The sequence below is a fragment of the Palaemon carinicauda genome, chromosome 22 (genome assembly GCF_036898095.1).
Source record: "Palaemon carinicauda isolate YSFRI2023 chromosome 22, ASM3689809v2, whole genome shotgun sequence".
Classification (NCBI taxonomy): Eukaryota; Metazoa; Arthropoda; class Malacostraca; order Decapoda; family Palaemonidae; genus Palaemon; species Palaemon carinicauda.
In genome coordinates, this window is record NC_090746.1 from 116,312,276 (window position 1) to 116,327,790 (window position 15,515).

The following is a 15,515-nucleotide window of genomic DNA, read 5'->3' on the forward strand; positions in this document are numbered from 1 at the left end:
TTGGCGTACATCTCCAAGCAAGGAGGGACCCATTCTCTGAAGTTGTACGAGATCGCAAGGGACCTCCTCACCTGGTCAAGAGATCTAAACCTGTCTCTAGTAACGAGGTTCATTCAAGGCAACATGAATGTCATGGCGGACCGCCTCAGTCGGAAGGGTCAAATCATCCCAACAGAATGGACCCTTCACAAGAATGTATGCAAGAGACTTTGGGCCACATGGGGCCAACCTACCATAGATCTCTTTGCAACCTCAATGACCAAGAGGCTCCCAAATTATTGCTCGCCAATCCCGGACCCAGCAGCAGTTCACATAGATGCCTTTCTACTGGATTGGTCCCATCTAGACCTTTATGCATTCCCCCCGTTCAAGATTGTCAACAAGGTACTGCAGAAGTTCGCCTCTCACGAAGGGACAAGGTTGACGTTGGTTGCTCCCCTCTGGCCCGCGAGAGAATGGTTCACCGAGGTACTGCAATGGCTAGTGGACATTCCCAGAACACTTCCGCTAAGAGTGGACCTTCTACGTCAGCCACACGTAAAGAAGGTACACCCAAGCCTCCACGCTCTTCGTCTGACTGCCTTCAGACTATCGAAAGACACTCAAGAGCTAGAGGCTTTTCGAAGGAGGCAGCCAGGGCGATTGCTAGAGCAAGGAGGACATCCACTCTTAGTCTACCAGTCGAAGTGGGAAGTCTTCCGAAGCTGGTGCAAGTCGGTATCAGTATCCTCAACCAGTACCTCTGTAACTCAAATAGCTGACTTCCTTTTATATCTGAGGAAGGAAAGATCTCTTTCAGCTCCCACGATCAAGGGTTACAGAAGCATGTTGGCAGCAGTCTTCCGTCACAGAGGCTTAGATCTTTCCAACAACAAAGATCTACAGGACCTCCTTAAGTCTTTTGAGACCTCGAAGGAGCGTCGTTTGGCCACACCAGGTTGGAATTTAGACGTGGTACTAAGATTCCTTATGTCAGAAAGGTTCGAGCCGCTACAATCAGCCTCCTTTAAAGATCTCACTTTAAAGACTCTTTTCCTCGTCTGCTTAGCTACAGCTAAAAGAGTCAGTGAGATACACGCCTTCAGCAGGAACATCGGATTTTCATCTGAAACGGCTACATGTTCTTTGCAGCTTGGTTTTCTAGCCAAAAACGAACTACCTTCTCGTCCTTGGCCGAAATCGTTCGATATTCCAAGCCTTTCTAATTTGGTTGGAAATGAACTAGAAAGAGTCTTGTGCCCTGTTAGAGCTCTTAAGTTCTATTTAAAACGAACTAAACCTTTACGAGGACAGTCAGAAGCTTTATGGTGTGCTATTAAGAAACCTTCTTTACCTATGTCGAAGAATGCAGTTTCCTATTATATTAGACTGTTGATACAAGAAGCTCATTCCCATCTGAATGAGGAAGACCATGCTTTGCTGAAGGTAAGGACACATGAAGTTAGAGCTGTCGCAACTTCAGTGGCCTTCAAACAAAACAGATCTCTGCAGAGTATAATGGACGCAACCTATTGGAGAAGCAAGTCAGTGTTCGCGTCTTTTTATCTTAAAGATGTCCAGTCTCTTTACGAGAACTGCTACACCCTGGGACCATTCGTAGCAGCGAGTGCAGTAGTGGGTGAGGGCTCAACCACTACATTCCCCTAATTCCTTAACCTTTTTTAATCTTTCTCTTGAAATGTTTTTTATTGTTGTTTTTGGGTTGTCCGGAAGGCTAAGAAGCCTTTCGCATCCTGATTGATTTGGCGGGTGGTCAAATTCTTTTCTTGAGAAGCGCCTAGATTAGAGGTTTTGATGAGGTCCTTTAGTATGGGTTGCAACCCTTGATACTTCAGCTCCTAGGAGTCGCACAGCATCCTATGAGGATCGCGAGGCTCAGTAAGGAAGACGTACTTAAAAAGGCAGAGTAATTGTTCAAGTCGACTTCCTTACCAGGTACTTATTTATTTTATGTTTGTTATTTTGAATAACTGCTAAAATGAAATACAAAATACTTAGCTCTTAATAATGTAAACATGTAATGCTGGTCTCTACCCACCCCCCTGGGTGTGAATCAACTTATATGATCACCGGCTAAGTTTAATATTGAAAAATGTTATTTTTATTAATAAAATAAATTTTTGAATATACTTACCCGGTGATCATATATTAAAGGACCCTCCCTTCCTCCCCAATAGAGACCCAGTGGACCGAGGAGAAAATTGGTTCTGTGTTTACATGGAGTACTTGAGTACCTGCTCGACAGATGGCGCCGTTGATGTACACCCCCACCTGTATAGCGATCGCTGGCGTATTTTGTCCTTAGGTTTTTCTGTCGGGCAGCAGAGCTGACAGCTTATATGATCACCGGGTAAGTATATTCAAAAATTTATTTTATTAATAAAAATAACATTTTGGAACAGGCATTATAGAAAGGCTCTTCCTGTCATTCCTTTCCCATTTTTAACCCTTATGCCCCCAGGCTCTTTGGAAATTTCCAACTCTTAACTCCCAAGGGGTTATTTTTTCCCCAGCACATTTTGCAGTATATTTTTTTTAAATTGCTCTAACAGCCTTAATTTTGGTCATAGAGAGGTCAGGTTGGTCTCATTCTCTTGGAAAATGCCTGAATTTTCTCAAAAAAAAAAAAAAAATAAAAAATATGAAAAAAAAAGTTTATAGCGCTTTTTTTTTTTTTTTTGCAAGGACGTACCGGTACGTCCATGGGGGTAAAGGGATGAGTTTTGTGAAACGTACCAGTATGTCCTTTGGGGGTAAAAGGGTTAAGAGATATAAGCAGACATTAGTGTGAGACTACCTTGTTTTATCATCTTTGGAAATTTTTTTTTGTTCTTAGAACTAACATCATGGAGTTAGTGGTTCTGCTAATGTGGGTTTGTGTTTTTAGGATGCCCCATGAGTGGACTAATAGGTTATGATGTACATGGCAAGAGTAAAATTTTTTAATTAATGCAGATTGACCATGATTGAAAAGTAGGAATTATTTTTTGGAATAGTCAGAATCAGCTCTTGAATAATACGATATCTGGTTATAAGTTGGAATTGATTACAGAAATAGCTGAGAGTCCATGTTTTAATTCTTAAGATAACTATCAAATCTCTTTACCAGTCCAGTAGAAATGAAGCAAATACTGTAGCTACATTTGTTGTATTTTCAAATTATGTCCAGCAATGCTTTTCATATTGGACCATATGTTATTCCTTTTGGAATACAGTACTGTATGTTACTTACAACTGTTCTTGAATTGTTGATTATATTTTTCCGTGATAGAATGAATTTTTTAGGGTTTTTAATTGCATGGTAGGTAAGGAAGAGATAAAGAATGTGTAATTTACTCTTTGAATTGCAGTAATGAATTCAATTACTCGTCATATGTGATAAAATTTTGAGGGCACTTTTTATGATCCTTCTAAGTAATTTTCCATTTGTACCTGCACACGTCTTTCAAATTTTAATCGCCCATAATTAATAATGGTGATAGCTTCAGCGACCAAACAATGCTTTTAACCAGAAGTTTATTTTTTGTCGCATGTTAACCCTTTTACCTCCAAAGGATGTACTGGTACGTTTCACAAAACACATCCCTTTACCCCCATGGACGTACCGGTATGTCCTTGCAAAAAAACTGCTATTTACAATTTTTTCTTTATTTTTTTGATATTTTTTTGAGAAATTTCAGGCATTTTCCAAGAGAATGAGACCAACCTGACCTCTCTATGGTGAAAATTAAGGCTGTTAGAGCAATTTGAAAAATATTTACTGCAAAATGTGCTTGAATAAAAAATAACCCCTGGGGGTTAAGGGTTGGAAAGTTCCAAATAGCCTGGGGGTAAAAGGGTTAATAAATGCTATCAAGATTAATGTTTAGTAGTATTTGGAATCACAATGAGAAGTGATTGGTGTTAATCAATACTATTAGGATTAATGTTTAGCAGCAAGGAGTGTTCGGTATGCTTATGTCATGTATGTTTTGCTAACTAGTCTGTTATACAGTGCTGTATTTGTTTATTTTGTACTTGATGTCCACATTTTTAAGTAAGATCTAATTTAATATAACCAAATAGAGCTTGAATTTGCGGTAAGAACTATTACATGGGAAATAAAGCTGTGTCAACCAGCAATGTTTGTCGATTTTCATTAAGCATTTTATTTTTACCTTCAGCCGACCCATCTGTGCCTATGTGGCATCAAAGTACGGTAAAAACGATTCGCTCTACCCAGCTGACTTGAAGACCCGAGCTTCCATTGATCGTCTGATGTACTTTGATATGGGTACTCTATACTTCAGGTTTGGAGAATATGTGGTGAGTACAAAACTCGATTCCTAATACAGTATCATCCTCTGCATATATAAATCTTAAGTTTGTGTTGATGAAGATATATATATATATTCATTGACACTGGAACAGCCATTGAATCATTGATAAATTAGTCGGTTAACGACATGACCCAAGGAAGAAGTCTCAGGAAAGTCGCTGTTGTTTTTGTGGGGGGGGGGGGGGCAGGTGTCGTGCTCATTTCTCAACTATTTGACTTTTTCTTACATAAGTTTTTTTTTAACATGCTTACTAGTAGGTGGAAGCCTACTGAAAGGTGAGCATTTGGTGAAGTGAATTTAACCTATGAGGATACAGCCCTTTAAACACCATGTGATATGTACCTTTGTGAAGGGGTGACTCGGCAGTTTTTTTTTTTTTTTTCAATCGGGAATACGATGAACTCGTAAGTGTACTGTAACTTTTCTCATTTAGTTTCCCTTCTCTGGAGAAAGTTGCTCATATCAGGGTCTTGTGTGTACTGCATTTCCGTGTGGAAATTATGCATTTGGTAGGCTTGCTTGGCATTAATAATGTTCCCTGGATGGTGATCACTGTATTAGAGTGTATGTGAGGGTTCTGAGTAATCCCCTTTAGACAAACCCCTTTTTATACGGTACTAGTTTGTGTTGTGGTGGAGGGCTTCTTCCTTAAAATGACTAAAGTCATTGTTGGTCACCCAGACCCTGATTATAACAACAGGGAAGAATGGTTGGCAAGGATAAGGAAAGTTCAGAAGTATCTTCTTCTCCATTCCCTATGTTGAGCATTTTTTCCTGGGGAAGTTGAGAAAAAGAAAAGATAGTTGAGGAGAATGCCTTTAGATAAAAGTTCCATGGGACTAAAGCCATCTCTCTCCCATACCAGTCACTTCTCCATTCTCTTTGTCGGGCAATCTTCCTTGAGAAGACAGCAACAAAGATGATGATCCGAGAAAAGCCTTTAACTAAAAAGTTCCTTGGGACTAGTGATTGCTTTCCTTTTAAAAGAGACTACACTCACCTGCAAACTGGTACCTTTGTGGTCAGTCAAGTGGGTGTGAGATGGTGTAACAATTAGTACTGTTGCGCCCTGAGCATGTAAACGGTCCCACTTTTCCCATGGCTATAGGAATATGTAGGATATTTACTTAACCTGGTGTATGATTTGTGAGATGTGGAACTCGACTGCCAACCAGTACCTTTAGCTTCGGTTTACAATTGAGCCTTCATATTACAGCCACTGCTGGTTTTCATTTACTGGTGAACCTTCCTACCTGGCTGATATCCAGTATTGACGATAACCAAATAGGGATATCGTTCACTTGACTCCCTCGTGCCAATACAGAGTTCATGTATTGGCCGTTACCTTCAAGGTCTGTTGGTGATTGTGAACCTAGTTTGACAGCACTGCTGTTTCATCAGTTGCAGATGTAAGGCCTTATCTCGGACTGATCTCCAACACCATACGGTATGCCAATATGGGTATCATTTATACCTCTTGCTGCTATGGATCATATTGACTGTTACATTCGATCAAATAAGTTCGACTGGTGGAACAGGGAATGCTGTTTGACTGGTACAAGGTGATAAGTCCTTTTAGACTAAACACCAACTCCTAGGTAATTGAGAGTAAGGATATGCAGTTGTGTGAACCTAACTTACTTTTCTTACGATTTTGACAAATCTCTGTAATTGTTTGTAGTAGACATAGTTGTCCAGGAAGGCCAGTAGTAAGAAGTTCCATAGGACTTTAAACAAAATTTTTCTTTTTTGTAGTAAGAGGAGAGCTCCGGACTGGTCTCCTCACCATGCCAAGACCCAGGTGACTTGACTTGACTGCCTGTAGCTAGGGTGGGCAGAGATGCATAGCATGGCCACTTTTTCTGTTGGCCAGCTGTTGGAGAAACTTAAGGGGCCTTCTCCACCTTTTCTACCTGGACAGGGGAGTATTGCTCCCTTTGATAGGGATGTTCTCGGTATCCTAAGTCTAGAAGGTGGCACATTTCGAGGACACAACCATTGGCCACAGCTTACTCTATCACAATCAACAGAGGGAAAGGTACAATTGGAATTAAAGCATTCGCAGTGGTTATTCCACAATGCTATATCTCATCTCAGTGCATAAAGTTGGAAAGTGCCATGAACAGGGTGGTCTCAATCCAGCCATCCATAACTACTACTATAATGGCATATACATTCTCAATCATAGCAGTGTGGGAAATGCTGCAGACGCCCTTCGCTGCTTTGCGTGAGACAAGGAGAAGTGTTGCCATGTAGTAACTTTTTCATGCTAGTTGAGTTGTTTTACAGTTTTTCTGTTTTTAATCGAGAATTAATAATTTGTCTGATGTTAGGGACTAAAAGTTGTTCAATGACTAGTATTACAAACCATTAAAATGTGTGTATTTATGGTAGCAAATGCTTAGAACAGATGCTTAAGCACAAGCAAAGGCTTAAAAGTTATCAGCCATTACTTCATTTTATAGGAATAAACATAGTATTTACTTTTGCTTCACAGCAATTGCTTGGAAAAATTTAAAGCAGCTCGCTAGGTGCTTGAAACTCTTGTGAACTGTACCTGATGGCACTGTATCTCAAGAGAATTGCTGAAAAGGTTCATATTTGGATAGAATTACCCTAATCTGAGAATCAATTAAGAAAATATGCTCAAGATAAGTGGTCTGAAAAATGTGCCCATATGCAATTTGAGTCATTAATTGAACTCTCATATGGATTTCAAAGTTTCAAAATCATGGTGATGAATATATAAATATTTGTAGGAAAGTATTTACAAGCAGTAATGTACAATCTACTTTTCAACTCTGTGTTCACTAGCATCTATGTTCAGTGACCAGGGAGTGTACTGTATATGAGTAGTATTTTGGAGGACTGACATCCATAACATGATGAGCAATCTCTATGATAATAGTTATGCAGTAACCTTTTTTTTTTTTTTTTTTTTTTGCGTGTGGGTGATTGGTATCCTTTACAAACTTGGTTAAGGATTCCAATGAGAAGTGAAGTCATTCAAGAAATGTCTGTTACAATAAAATAATTTTGCAGAAACTGCATTATTAGTGAAAGGTATCCTGAGCAGCTAGATTTTCAATTTTGCAATATGAAGGAAAGATAAATATTGCAAAAATACCAGGAATAATACAGGCTGAAATGTTTTCCATATCACTAATAGCATCGTTTATTTGCTTGTGGTCAAGGATTTCTAGTTGCTGCAAACATATGAGTTTTAGTTGTTTAAGAAGCACGTGGGATGATCTCCATTAGAGAAAGGCACCAAAATAGAAGAAATGGGCCTATACCAAAAAGTATCCAGCCCATAGTCTTCACCCATCTCCTTGCGTTAGTGTGGGGATGACAGGCGTTTGAACTTGCAGATAAAATCTGATCACTATACCCTCCCAGGCATCCCCTACATGACCTCCTACAAGTGAGCCTTTGGCGCCAATGAAGGATTTTTAGGGAACGGAATCACTCCTAAAGGAATCCATCCCCACCCTGAGAAGGTAGTAACAGTGCAGAACTTCCTCGTGCCCTCGGCTTTCAAAGCAGCACAAGAATTCTTGGGCATGATAGATTACTATCACCATTTCCTGCCAGCCATCGCCACTACTCTCGTCCCTCTATCTACTCAAGGACAAGCCAAAAGGCCTGAAGTGAGGTCCCCTTCAAGAACCGGCCTTCTGAAATGCAAAGAATGCCCTATCAACCGCTGCTGCTTTAACTTTTCCTGTGCCACATGCACCTCTCCAGTGAAGTTTCTATTCGTGCAGCATTCGAGCAGGTGGTTAACGGCTCGTCCTGCCCATTGGCCTTCAGTGAAAAACTGTCCAAGGCAGAATCCGGCTACTCTATCTTCGACTGTGAATTGCTGTCGTTGCACTTGACTGTCGATCACTTTCGCCAATTCTTGGAAGGTACGGTCTGTCATTCGCACGGACCACATACCTCTGGTGCACGCCTTCACTCTACAGTTCGACGCCTGGTCCGCCCGCCAACGTCTGCCATGGCTGAATACAATTGCACCCTAAAACAGGTCCCTGGGAAAGAAAAACAAAACTTTTTGTTTGGTTGCAATGGGCTTCTTCCGGCCAGTGAGTACGCATTCCTATTTTAAAGGATGAAGGGTTTGTATATATGTAGGAACAGTGAACATTTCAAACAGTTCTTTGAGTTAACCACCTCAGCCACCCGTTAAATACCAGTCTTAAGGACGACCTTGGCTATATTGTGACAGGCCGGTGGGCAGGACTTCACTCACGCCACTGTCTTAAATTTTCTCACCACAACCACCCCTGTCAATCCCAGGCCTAAGGATAATAGTGGCCCCTTTGTGACAGGTAGGTGGGAGGGCTTTTCTCCTGTGCCACTTATCATTAAGCAACTACCTTGTTAAAGGTTCAATGGCTACTCCAGTGTTGCTGAAGACATTCCTATTTCAGAGGACTCTGGTTTTTTATACCTAGGAGAAATGCAAATTGGCCCCTTAGTGACTAGATTTAGCAATTTTTAATCTTGTATATGCCCTTTTGTGTTAAAGTATTGGAGAAATATTGATCAGGTATTGCTTAGGTTATGGTTGTTAAAATGTTTGAAAAAAAATCTTTAAAAAAATCGGCTCTAATCCCCAAGGGTGTTAACACGCAAGAACTTTATCCCTCCCCTGTAGGCCTTTTCAGCCTTTAAATAAAATGTCCTTGAAATGGTTGTATCCTACTTGCTTGCTACTCATATCTTGTATCAAGATAGGGCTTAGGTTTTGTTAGTAACTTTCATTGTGTAATTTATAGTTGGTATTTTAGGGATTGCAATAATTTGTTAGTCTTCCATTGGGTAATTTATAGTTGATTTGCAAATGTCTAGTATGCATATAGTGTGTCATGATAGAGGAAATATGGCAGAATTTAAAATATTTTTTTAGTTTTCCCAAGTTCTTTCCTTATATGGAGTAGAATAACTGTGAAGGTTGGAATACGGCAGTTAAACTTTTCAGTGAGGTGTAAACAGCCAGCAGGGTGGTTACCCTATCAGCAGCTGGGCAGATACAGCCACCCTTCCAGCTCACTCTTAACCTCAATTAAATTTTAGTTGGGACTTATCAGGGTTGGGGATGAAGGAAAATTTTGACTAAGTATTCAGGTTTATATAGTTAGGAAAAATACAAGTTATATTTAATATTTATAATTTTCTTTACAAATACAAACCATTCATTCATTACTCATATGGAGTTACATCCTTAGGAGGGAGGGAGCCCCTCTTCCAACTGGCTGGAAACTAATCGGAGTTTCGGGCCTAACATTAGATGTAGCCACCTGAAATTCTACACCTCATGAACCCAGAAGTAGTTAATGTTAATCATGGCCTATGCAAGTAGGGTAAGACAAGATAAGAGCTGAACTCGGCTGTGCTGAACTCAGAGCGACACTGTATTGAAACGAAGAATTAATAAGTTTGCTTGGTTCATCACATTTCCCCACGCAAGAAAGTTGGGAGCACTCAAGGAAGTTTGAAACAATAACTGAAAACAAGTGAGCTTACCTATCAAATAGTCCAAGTGGTGCTGAGAAAATAGGAAGGAAAAGGAGGCTAGTCACTTCATTTTCATCCCAGATTATATACCGCAGCCTCGGCCCTCTATCTGCAGATACTGGTTTTGTTAAGGAGCCAAAGATGAGACCACCTGCTGAGCAGCTACTACAGGACCTAGTGTAAAGGTCTCCATGGACTGGCGAGTCGCATCCCTCTGGTAATTGGCAATGAACGTGGTTTCTTAAAGGCCATGGAGGCAGCAATGCCAATGATGTCTCGAGTCTTGTTACGAGAATCCGCTACAGAGTTTTCCCGGGACTGTGAAATAACATCCCTTAACCAAAAGGGAAGGTGTTCTTCGTACTCGTCATCTTGGTTTTCCCTGCGTTCATGAACCAGTTCTGTAGGAGAGGTCTGGTAACTCTGGTACATTTAAGATAGCTCCTTAACTCCCTGATAGGACATGGTAGAAACTGATCCTGATCATCAGATATCTCTCGAAGACTAGACACCTGGAAAGAAAACTTTGGATCATGAAGCAGAACTCAGGGTTTTTGCAATAAACCCAGGGATGAAACCTAGAGAGACATCCCTCGCCCCATAGAATGGGTGATTTCAAAACATAACCTGTGCAAGTGGCAAGAAGGAACACAGTCTTTAGGATAAGATCCTTATCCGAGAGGCGACTTGGGAGGTTCGTATGAGGCTCTCTTCAAAGAACTTGTTACTTTGACGTTCCAGTTGGTGGGGCAACCTTTCCTGGAGAACAAGCCTGCTCAAAGTTTTGTAGGAGTAGAGAAATTGTCTCCTAAGAAATATCTTTAATTGGCGCAAGGCTGAGCAATAGAACCGCAGAAAGAGATTTCTCCTTATGGAGGTAAAGCAGGAAACTTACTATCAGGAGTAGTGGCTTTGAGCAGATGGATATTCCTCCCATGGCACCAACCACAGAAGACAGCCCACCTGGACTGGTAGACAGACGCCAAGGGTTTTCAGAGGTATCTAGACATCTATCGTGCAGTTACCTGTAAAAAGCATCTTTCAGAGAGGAGATGCTGGATAACTTCCCCTCCTGAAGACGCAGGGAATGTACTGTGCTGTGGAAAATCTTTACGTGAGACTGCTTCAGCCGATGTGGAAGGGATTTCCTGGGACACTCCACAATCAGTTGCAGGTGGTCTGGAACCCACTCTTGGTGAGGCCCCATCTGGGTATTAGGGTTAATGGGAGAGTTAGGGTTTCTCTTGCCCTGTTGAGAACTCTTCTCAGTAGGCAGAAGCGGAAAAGCATAGGCATTTAGCCCATCCCATGCCGGGTCTGGGACTGGAGAGCAGTACATTATACTGGGAGTTTGCATTTAGTAAGGTGGCAAACAGATAATGCTTGAATTCCACAAAGTCAAAACTATTGTCGTTATCTGAGAACTATAAGACCATTCTCTGCTAGGGATGTAAGTCCTGCTCAGCTGATCCAGTAAGATGTTTCTCCTGCCCAGAAGGACCGGACTGTGAGAGAGATGGTATTGACCTCTGCCTATTGCAGTCTCTCTACTGCCAGCTGAATTTTTACCTGTGTTAGGGATATGACAGGCTTCTGCAGATTAGTCACTATTCCCAGATCTTGACAAAACTTGAGAATCCTGTTTTGGTGGTCCAGAAAAATCTCTAGAGAGTTGGTAAGGATCAGCCAGTCCTCCAAATACTGTTTAGTAAATAAATCCTGTTATTGTGGGCCCAAGAAGATAGCTGTTCAAAGACCCTCTTGAAAGAACTGAGGCAGCATCGACTGACCGAAGCAGAATGCCTTGAACTTGTACACTTGTCCATCTACTACCATATGCAGGAATCCCCTGGATGCCAGGTGAATTAGGATCTGAAAGTAAGTGTCTTTCAGATCCAGCATGACCATGAAGTCCCCCGCTAGTCTTACTGTTTGAACGACTGGAGATGCTGATTTTCATCTTGAACTTTGTCTGCCTGGTGAACAAAATATTCAGAACCGAGAGGACGATGACTGGACTATAGCCTCCAGATACTTTCTTGACACAGTTTACTTTAGAAACGGGCTCTTGTCCTTGACCTTCTGTCGAGCTTTCTTCTCTGATCTTCTGGACCTCCCTTTGGAGAGCACAATGTTTCTTGGAGCAATAATAAAATTAATCGAGTAGGGAAGGTGGTACCTGGACTGCGGGATGTGGATGGTCCAGTGTGGAGCCACCCACTCCAATTCCTCTGCAAGCTTTCGTCACAGGTCAAGAGGTGCGGCTCTTTTTCATCCTATCAGTGATTTCTTCCTCTTCACTGGCCCCCTTCCTCTAGGCTGACCTTGTCCTTGCCTGGATTGAAAGGGATGAGCTGGCTTCTTTCGTATAGACTGGATCTTCAGCACATATATGCGAACCTACTGGTAGCCTGGTTGTACCTGAAGTTTAGACTGAAGAGAGACCAGCCCCTGCATCCTGAAGTCCTGTGTTTCCTCTCTCCAGTTCTCCGTAGCAAGGGGTATATCCTGTTGGGGGAAAAAAAAAAAAAATGATGTTCCAGCTAAGTACAAGCTTGATCGTTCCTGTTTCCCGGTCAGTGAAACTTAACCGTGAACGCAAACGCATCCCGTCGTTTTAGTACCCAATTTGGCCAATGGGACATGGTTGAAATATTGGGTACAGTCCTCCACTGCTTTCAATCCTGAATAGATGATGATTTTAAAGGCCTTCTTAAAATTGGACAAGTCAACTGTGCCCAAAGCCTAAAGCTTCTGCTTGGCTGAAGGAAACAGATGGAAAAGAGAGCCGAGGAGTAGCCTGGAGCTGGCGTAGCTACTGCTAGGTTGAGAGGTAAAGGTGAAGGGTTGGTGTTTGATACTCAGTAGTATTTGTTTCTTTACTATTGGAGTCTGAAGCAAGTGAGAGGAGCACGATCTCAGCAACTTCTAATTTCTCATCTTTAAAGTGTTCTCAGTGTGGGCCACAGCAATGACAAAGTGGGTATGCTACCAGGATGAGAGCTGCACAGCTAAGACTGATGTGCATTTTCGTGGGGTCCACTTTTTCCTCAGTTTTTTTTAGGCCCGTTGGTGGAACATCAGCCATAGAACACTTGCTTCATCTGACTTGCCCTCTCCCTGATCAAAATCGTCCACAAAGGATGTTTGACCCTAAAATCCTGCCGTTTATCGTTGGGTGCAACTTCATTGCCACTCCCCCTTAAGGGGAGCAGCAGGGACTTGGTCTCTGGAACATTTCTTGGACGTACATCTCGGGTTATCAGGCAGATATAGAGGTGATACAGCTGCAGTGGGGAGTTTGGATTGGCTTGGATTGTGTATCTTGTGTAGCAGGTAGGAGAAAGCTCAGCCTTTAAGGAAGAAAGGAATCATTAGTGGAACGACTTAGGGGGAGGTAACGCCACGTTGCTATGGGAAGCAACTCTCTCTACTTGCCCAGAGGAAGATGACAGGGAAGAGTCGGAATGGAGAGTTTTGGGAGGAGGATGATGCCTAGATTTCCTTTAGACTTTGAAGAAAACCCAAAGGGGAAGAATCCCTTTTAGCCTTCTTCCGAACACCACCACTGGGGAGTATGGCCACTCTCTTTCCATTCACAAGACAAGACTTGGAGTACACGTTGGGACACACCCGGCGAGGGTCTGCTTCGATGTTGCTCGTACAAGTCCTGCAAGTCTTGGGCAGTATCCCCGGACATGACTGCATTATGAAAAGCAAACAGCTTAAAGGAAAAATGTGTATACATTACTGCAAAACATAAACGGCCATATGTGACTGCTGAAATTCAATCGAGTATAGCGAGTTGGAAGGGTGACTGTAGCTACCCAGTGGACGAGAGTACTTACCATGCCAGATGGTTACAAAACAAACTGCCGTATGCCAACCTTCACTGTTATTCTGCTCCACATAAGTAAAGATTGAATGGTTTGTATTCCTATAGGAACAAATTTTAATTTAAAAATGACTAGGAAATATTTCAATTGGAATGAAAATTTAAATAAAACAGGAGGAAAGTATGTTACAAGGAAAAAACTTTAATGATTGAAATTACATTTGTAAAATTGAAAGTACAGTATTAGTTCATTATATATTTTAGTATTTAATATTTTTGTTCAAATTCACAGTATCCTGTAATGTTCCGAGGTGCAGATAAACCAGATCCAGAGAAGCTTGAAAAACTCCAAGAAGCTTTGGGATGGCTCAATGGCTTCCTAGATGGTCATGACTATGCAGTGGGTAACAACATAACTGTGGCAGATCACACACTTGTGGCTTCTGTTTCCACATTTGAAGCATGTGACATTGATCTCAGTAAGCATCCCAATGTTGTGGCATGGCTAGCAAGATGCAAAGCCAATATGCCTGGCTACGATGAAGCAAACGATCAAGGAGCTCAAGAATTTGGAAAAATGGCAAAAGCCAAACTAGGATAAGAAACTACTCCATTTTGCATAAGTTTTAAAATGTAAACAATATGGTATATTTTTTAACCTTTGTGTCAGGTTAGGTTCTGGGAAACTTATTACTGAAGTTCAATGAAAGGGCTGTGGTCTATTGTAATGTATCTTGTCTGTTAGAAAATTAATTTGGGTTTATTTTTTTATCCCAAAATACAAGATAAAGAAAAATTTACTTTTGCAAATTTTCAACCTCGCCTTTTAAAAAATTTAATGGAGTTTTCTTTTTATGAGTATATCTATTAAGATTACAGAATGAATTTGAAATTTTACCTTGTGTTAAAGTGTTAAATTAACTAACTAGTTGTTACATGGTTGAAACACTACGTGATTGTTTAAATTAATAAAAAATACATTGAGAAATTGTGTGCTTTGCATTTGAACATATATGTATTTAATAATACCAATTTTATCTAAATTTTAGTATGTTCAATATATTGTCACTGGGTTTATGGAGGTGTGAATTTTAAGGCTAGGACAAGGCATTATTATATTAATGTGGGGATGGGCTTGTGGAGAGTAGAGCAGACTTTTTGATGCTACAAGGATTTGCACTACATAAAGACTAATTTAATGCATCTTGCAGGTTGATATGTTTATGTTCACTTTACTGAGTAATGATAGATGGGGTTAAAGAAGCAGCATTTTTATTAGGATAATTCTTTAAAGTTATGACAAATAAGTAGAAAATTTGTATTTTTCCTAACTGTACAAACCTTAGCTATTTAAAGTGGGTAATTACTTCCGGCGTAGCTGAAAGGACGAACCATTAAAATTTAACGAGTGTTTACTACCCCACCGCTAGTTGGGGGGGGGGATAGGGAGGGTAGTTATCTACCCTCCCCCCTCACACACCTGTGTTGTAAGCTCACTTTGCTTAGAGGTAGGACTAAATGGGGGACAGGGCTGGCGGGCAAGTTCGATTAAATAGCTAAGGTTTGTATAGTTAGGAAAAGTACAAATTATCTACGAACGTCATTTTTTCCGTAACTGGAATACAAACCACGCTATTCAAAGTAGGTGACTTAGCCCTTAGGAAGGGTGGAATAAGTCTCAGCCATACTGGCTTTTGGCTTTGCAAGGGGACTCATTATCCGAGTGTGTCAGCACTCGACAATAAAGAGTCCCTGCACCTTGCTCGCACCTTGCTATGCAAGGGCTGCGGCCTACGTAAGCTGTGTGTGAAGGAAAAAAGTGTGACTCGTCCTAGGAA

At 41.2% G+C, this 15,515-nt stretch overlaps 1 protein-coding gene across 1 annotated transcript; it reads left to right on the top strand.

Annotated features, from left to right (window-relative positions):
- Positions 1 to 3,530: 3,530 nt before the first annotated feature.
- On the top strand, positions 3,531 to 14,282 carry LOC137616036 (glutathione S-transferase 1-like). The gene is made up of 3 exons (XM_068345714.1): positions 3,531 to 3,563; positions 4,120 to 4,305; positions 13,970 to 14,282. Exons 1-3 carry the CDS (start codon positions 3,531 to 3,533, stop codon positions 14,276 to 14,278), a joined length of 528 nt encoding a protein of 175 aa, XP_068201815.1. The 3' UTR covers positions 14,279 to 14,282.
- Positions 14,283 to 15,515: the final 1,233 nt, after the last annotated feature.

Bases quoted from the DNA above. Each gene is read 5' to 3' on its own strand.
- LOC137616036 (XM_068345714.1), top strand. From the start codon at position 3,531: ATGTTAACCCTTTTACCTCCAAAGGATGTACTG. The intron at 3,564-4,119 runs GTACGTTTCACA...TGTGTCAACCAG, and splicing joins TACCTCCAAAGGATGTACTG to CAATGTTTGTCGATTTTCAT. The intron at 4,306-13,969 runs GTGAGTACAAAA...TCAAATTCACAG, and splicing joins TCAGGTTTGGAGAATATGTG to TATCCTGTAATGTTCCGAGG.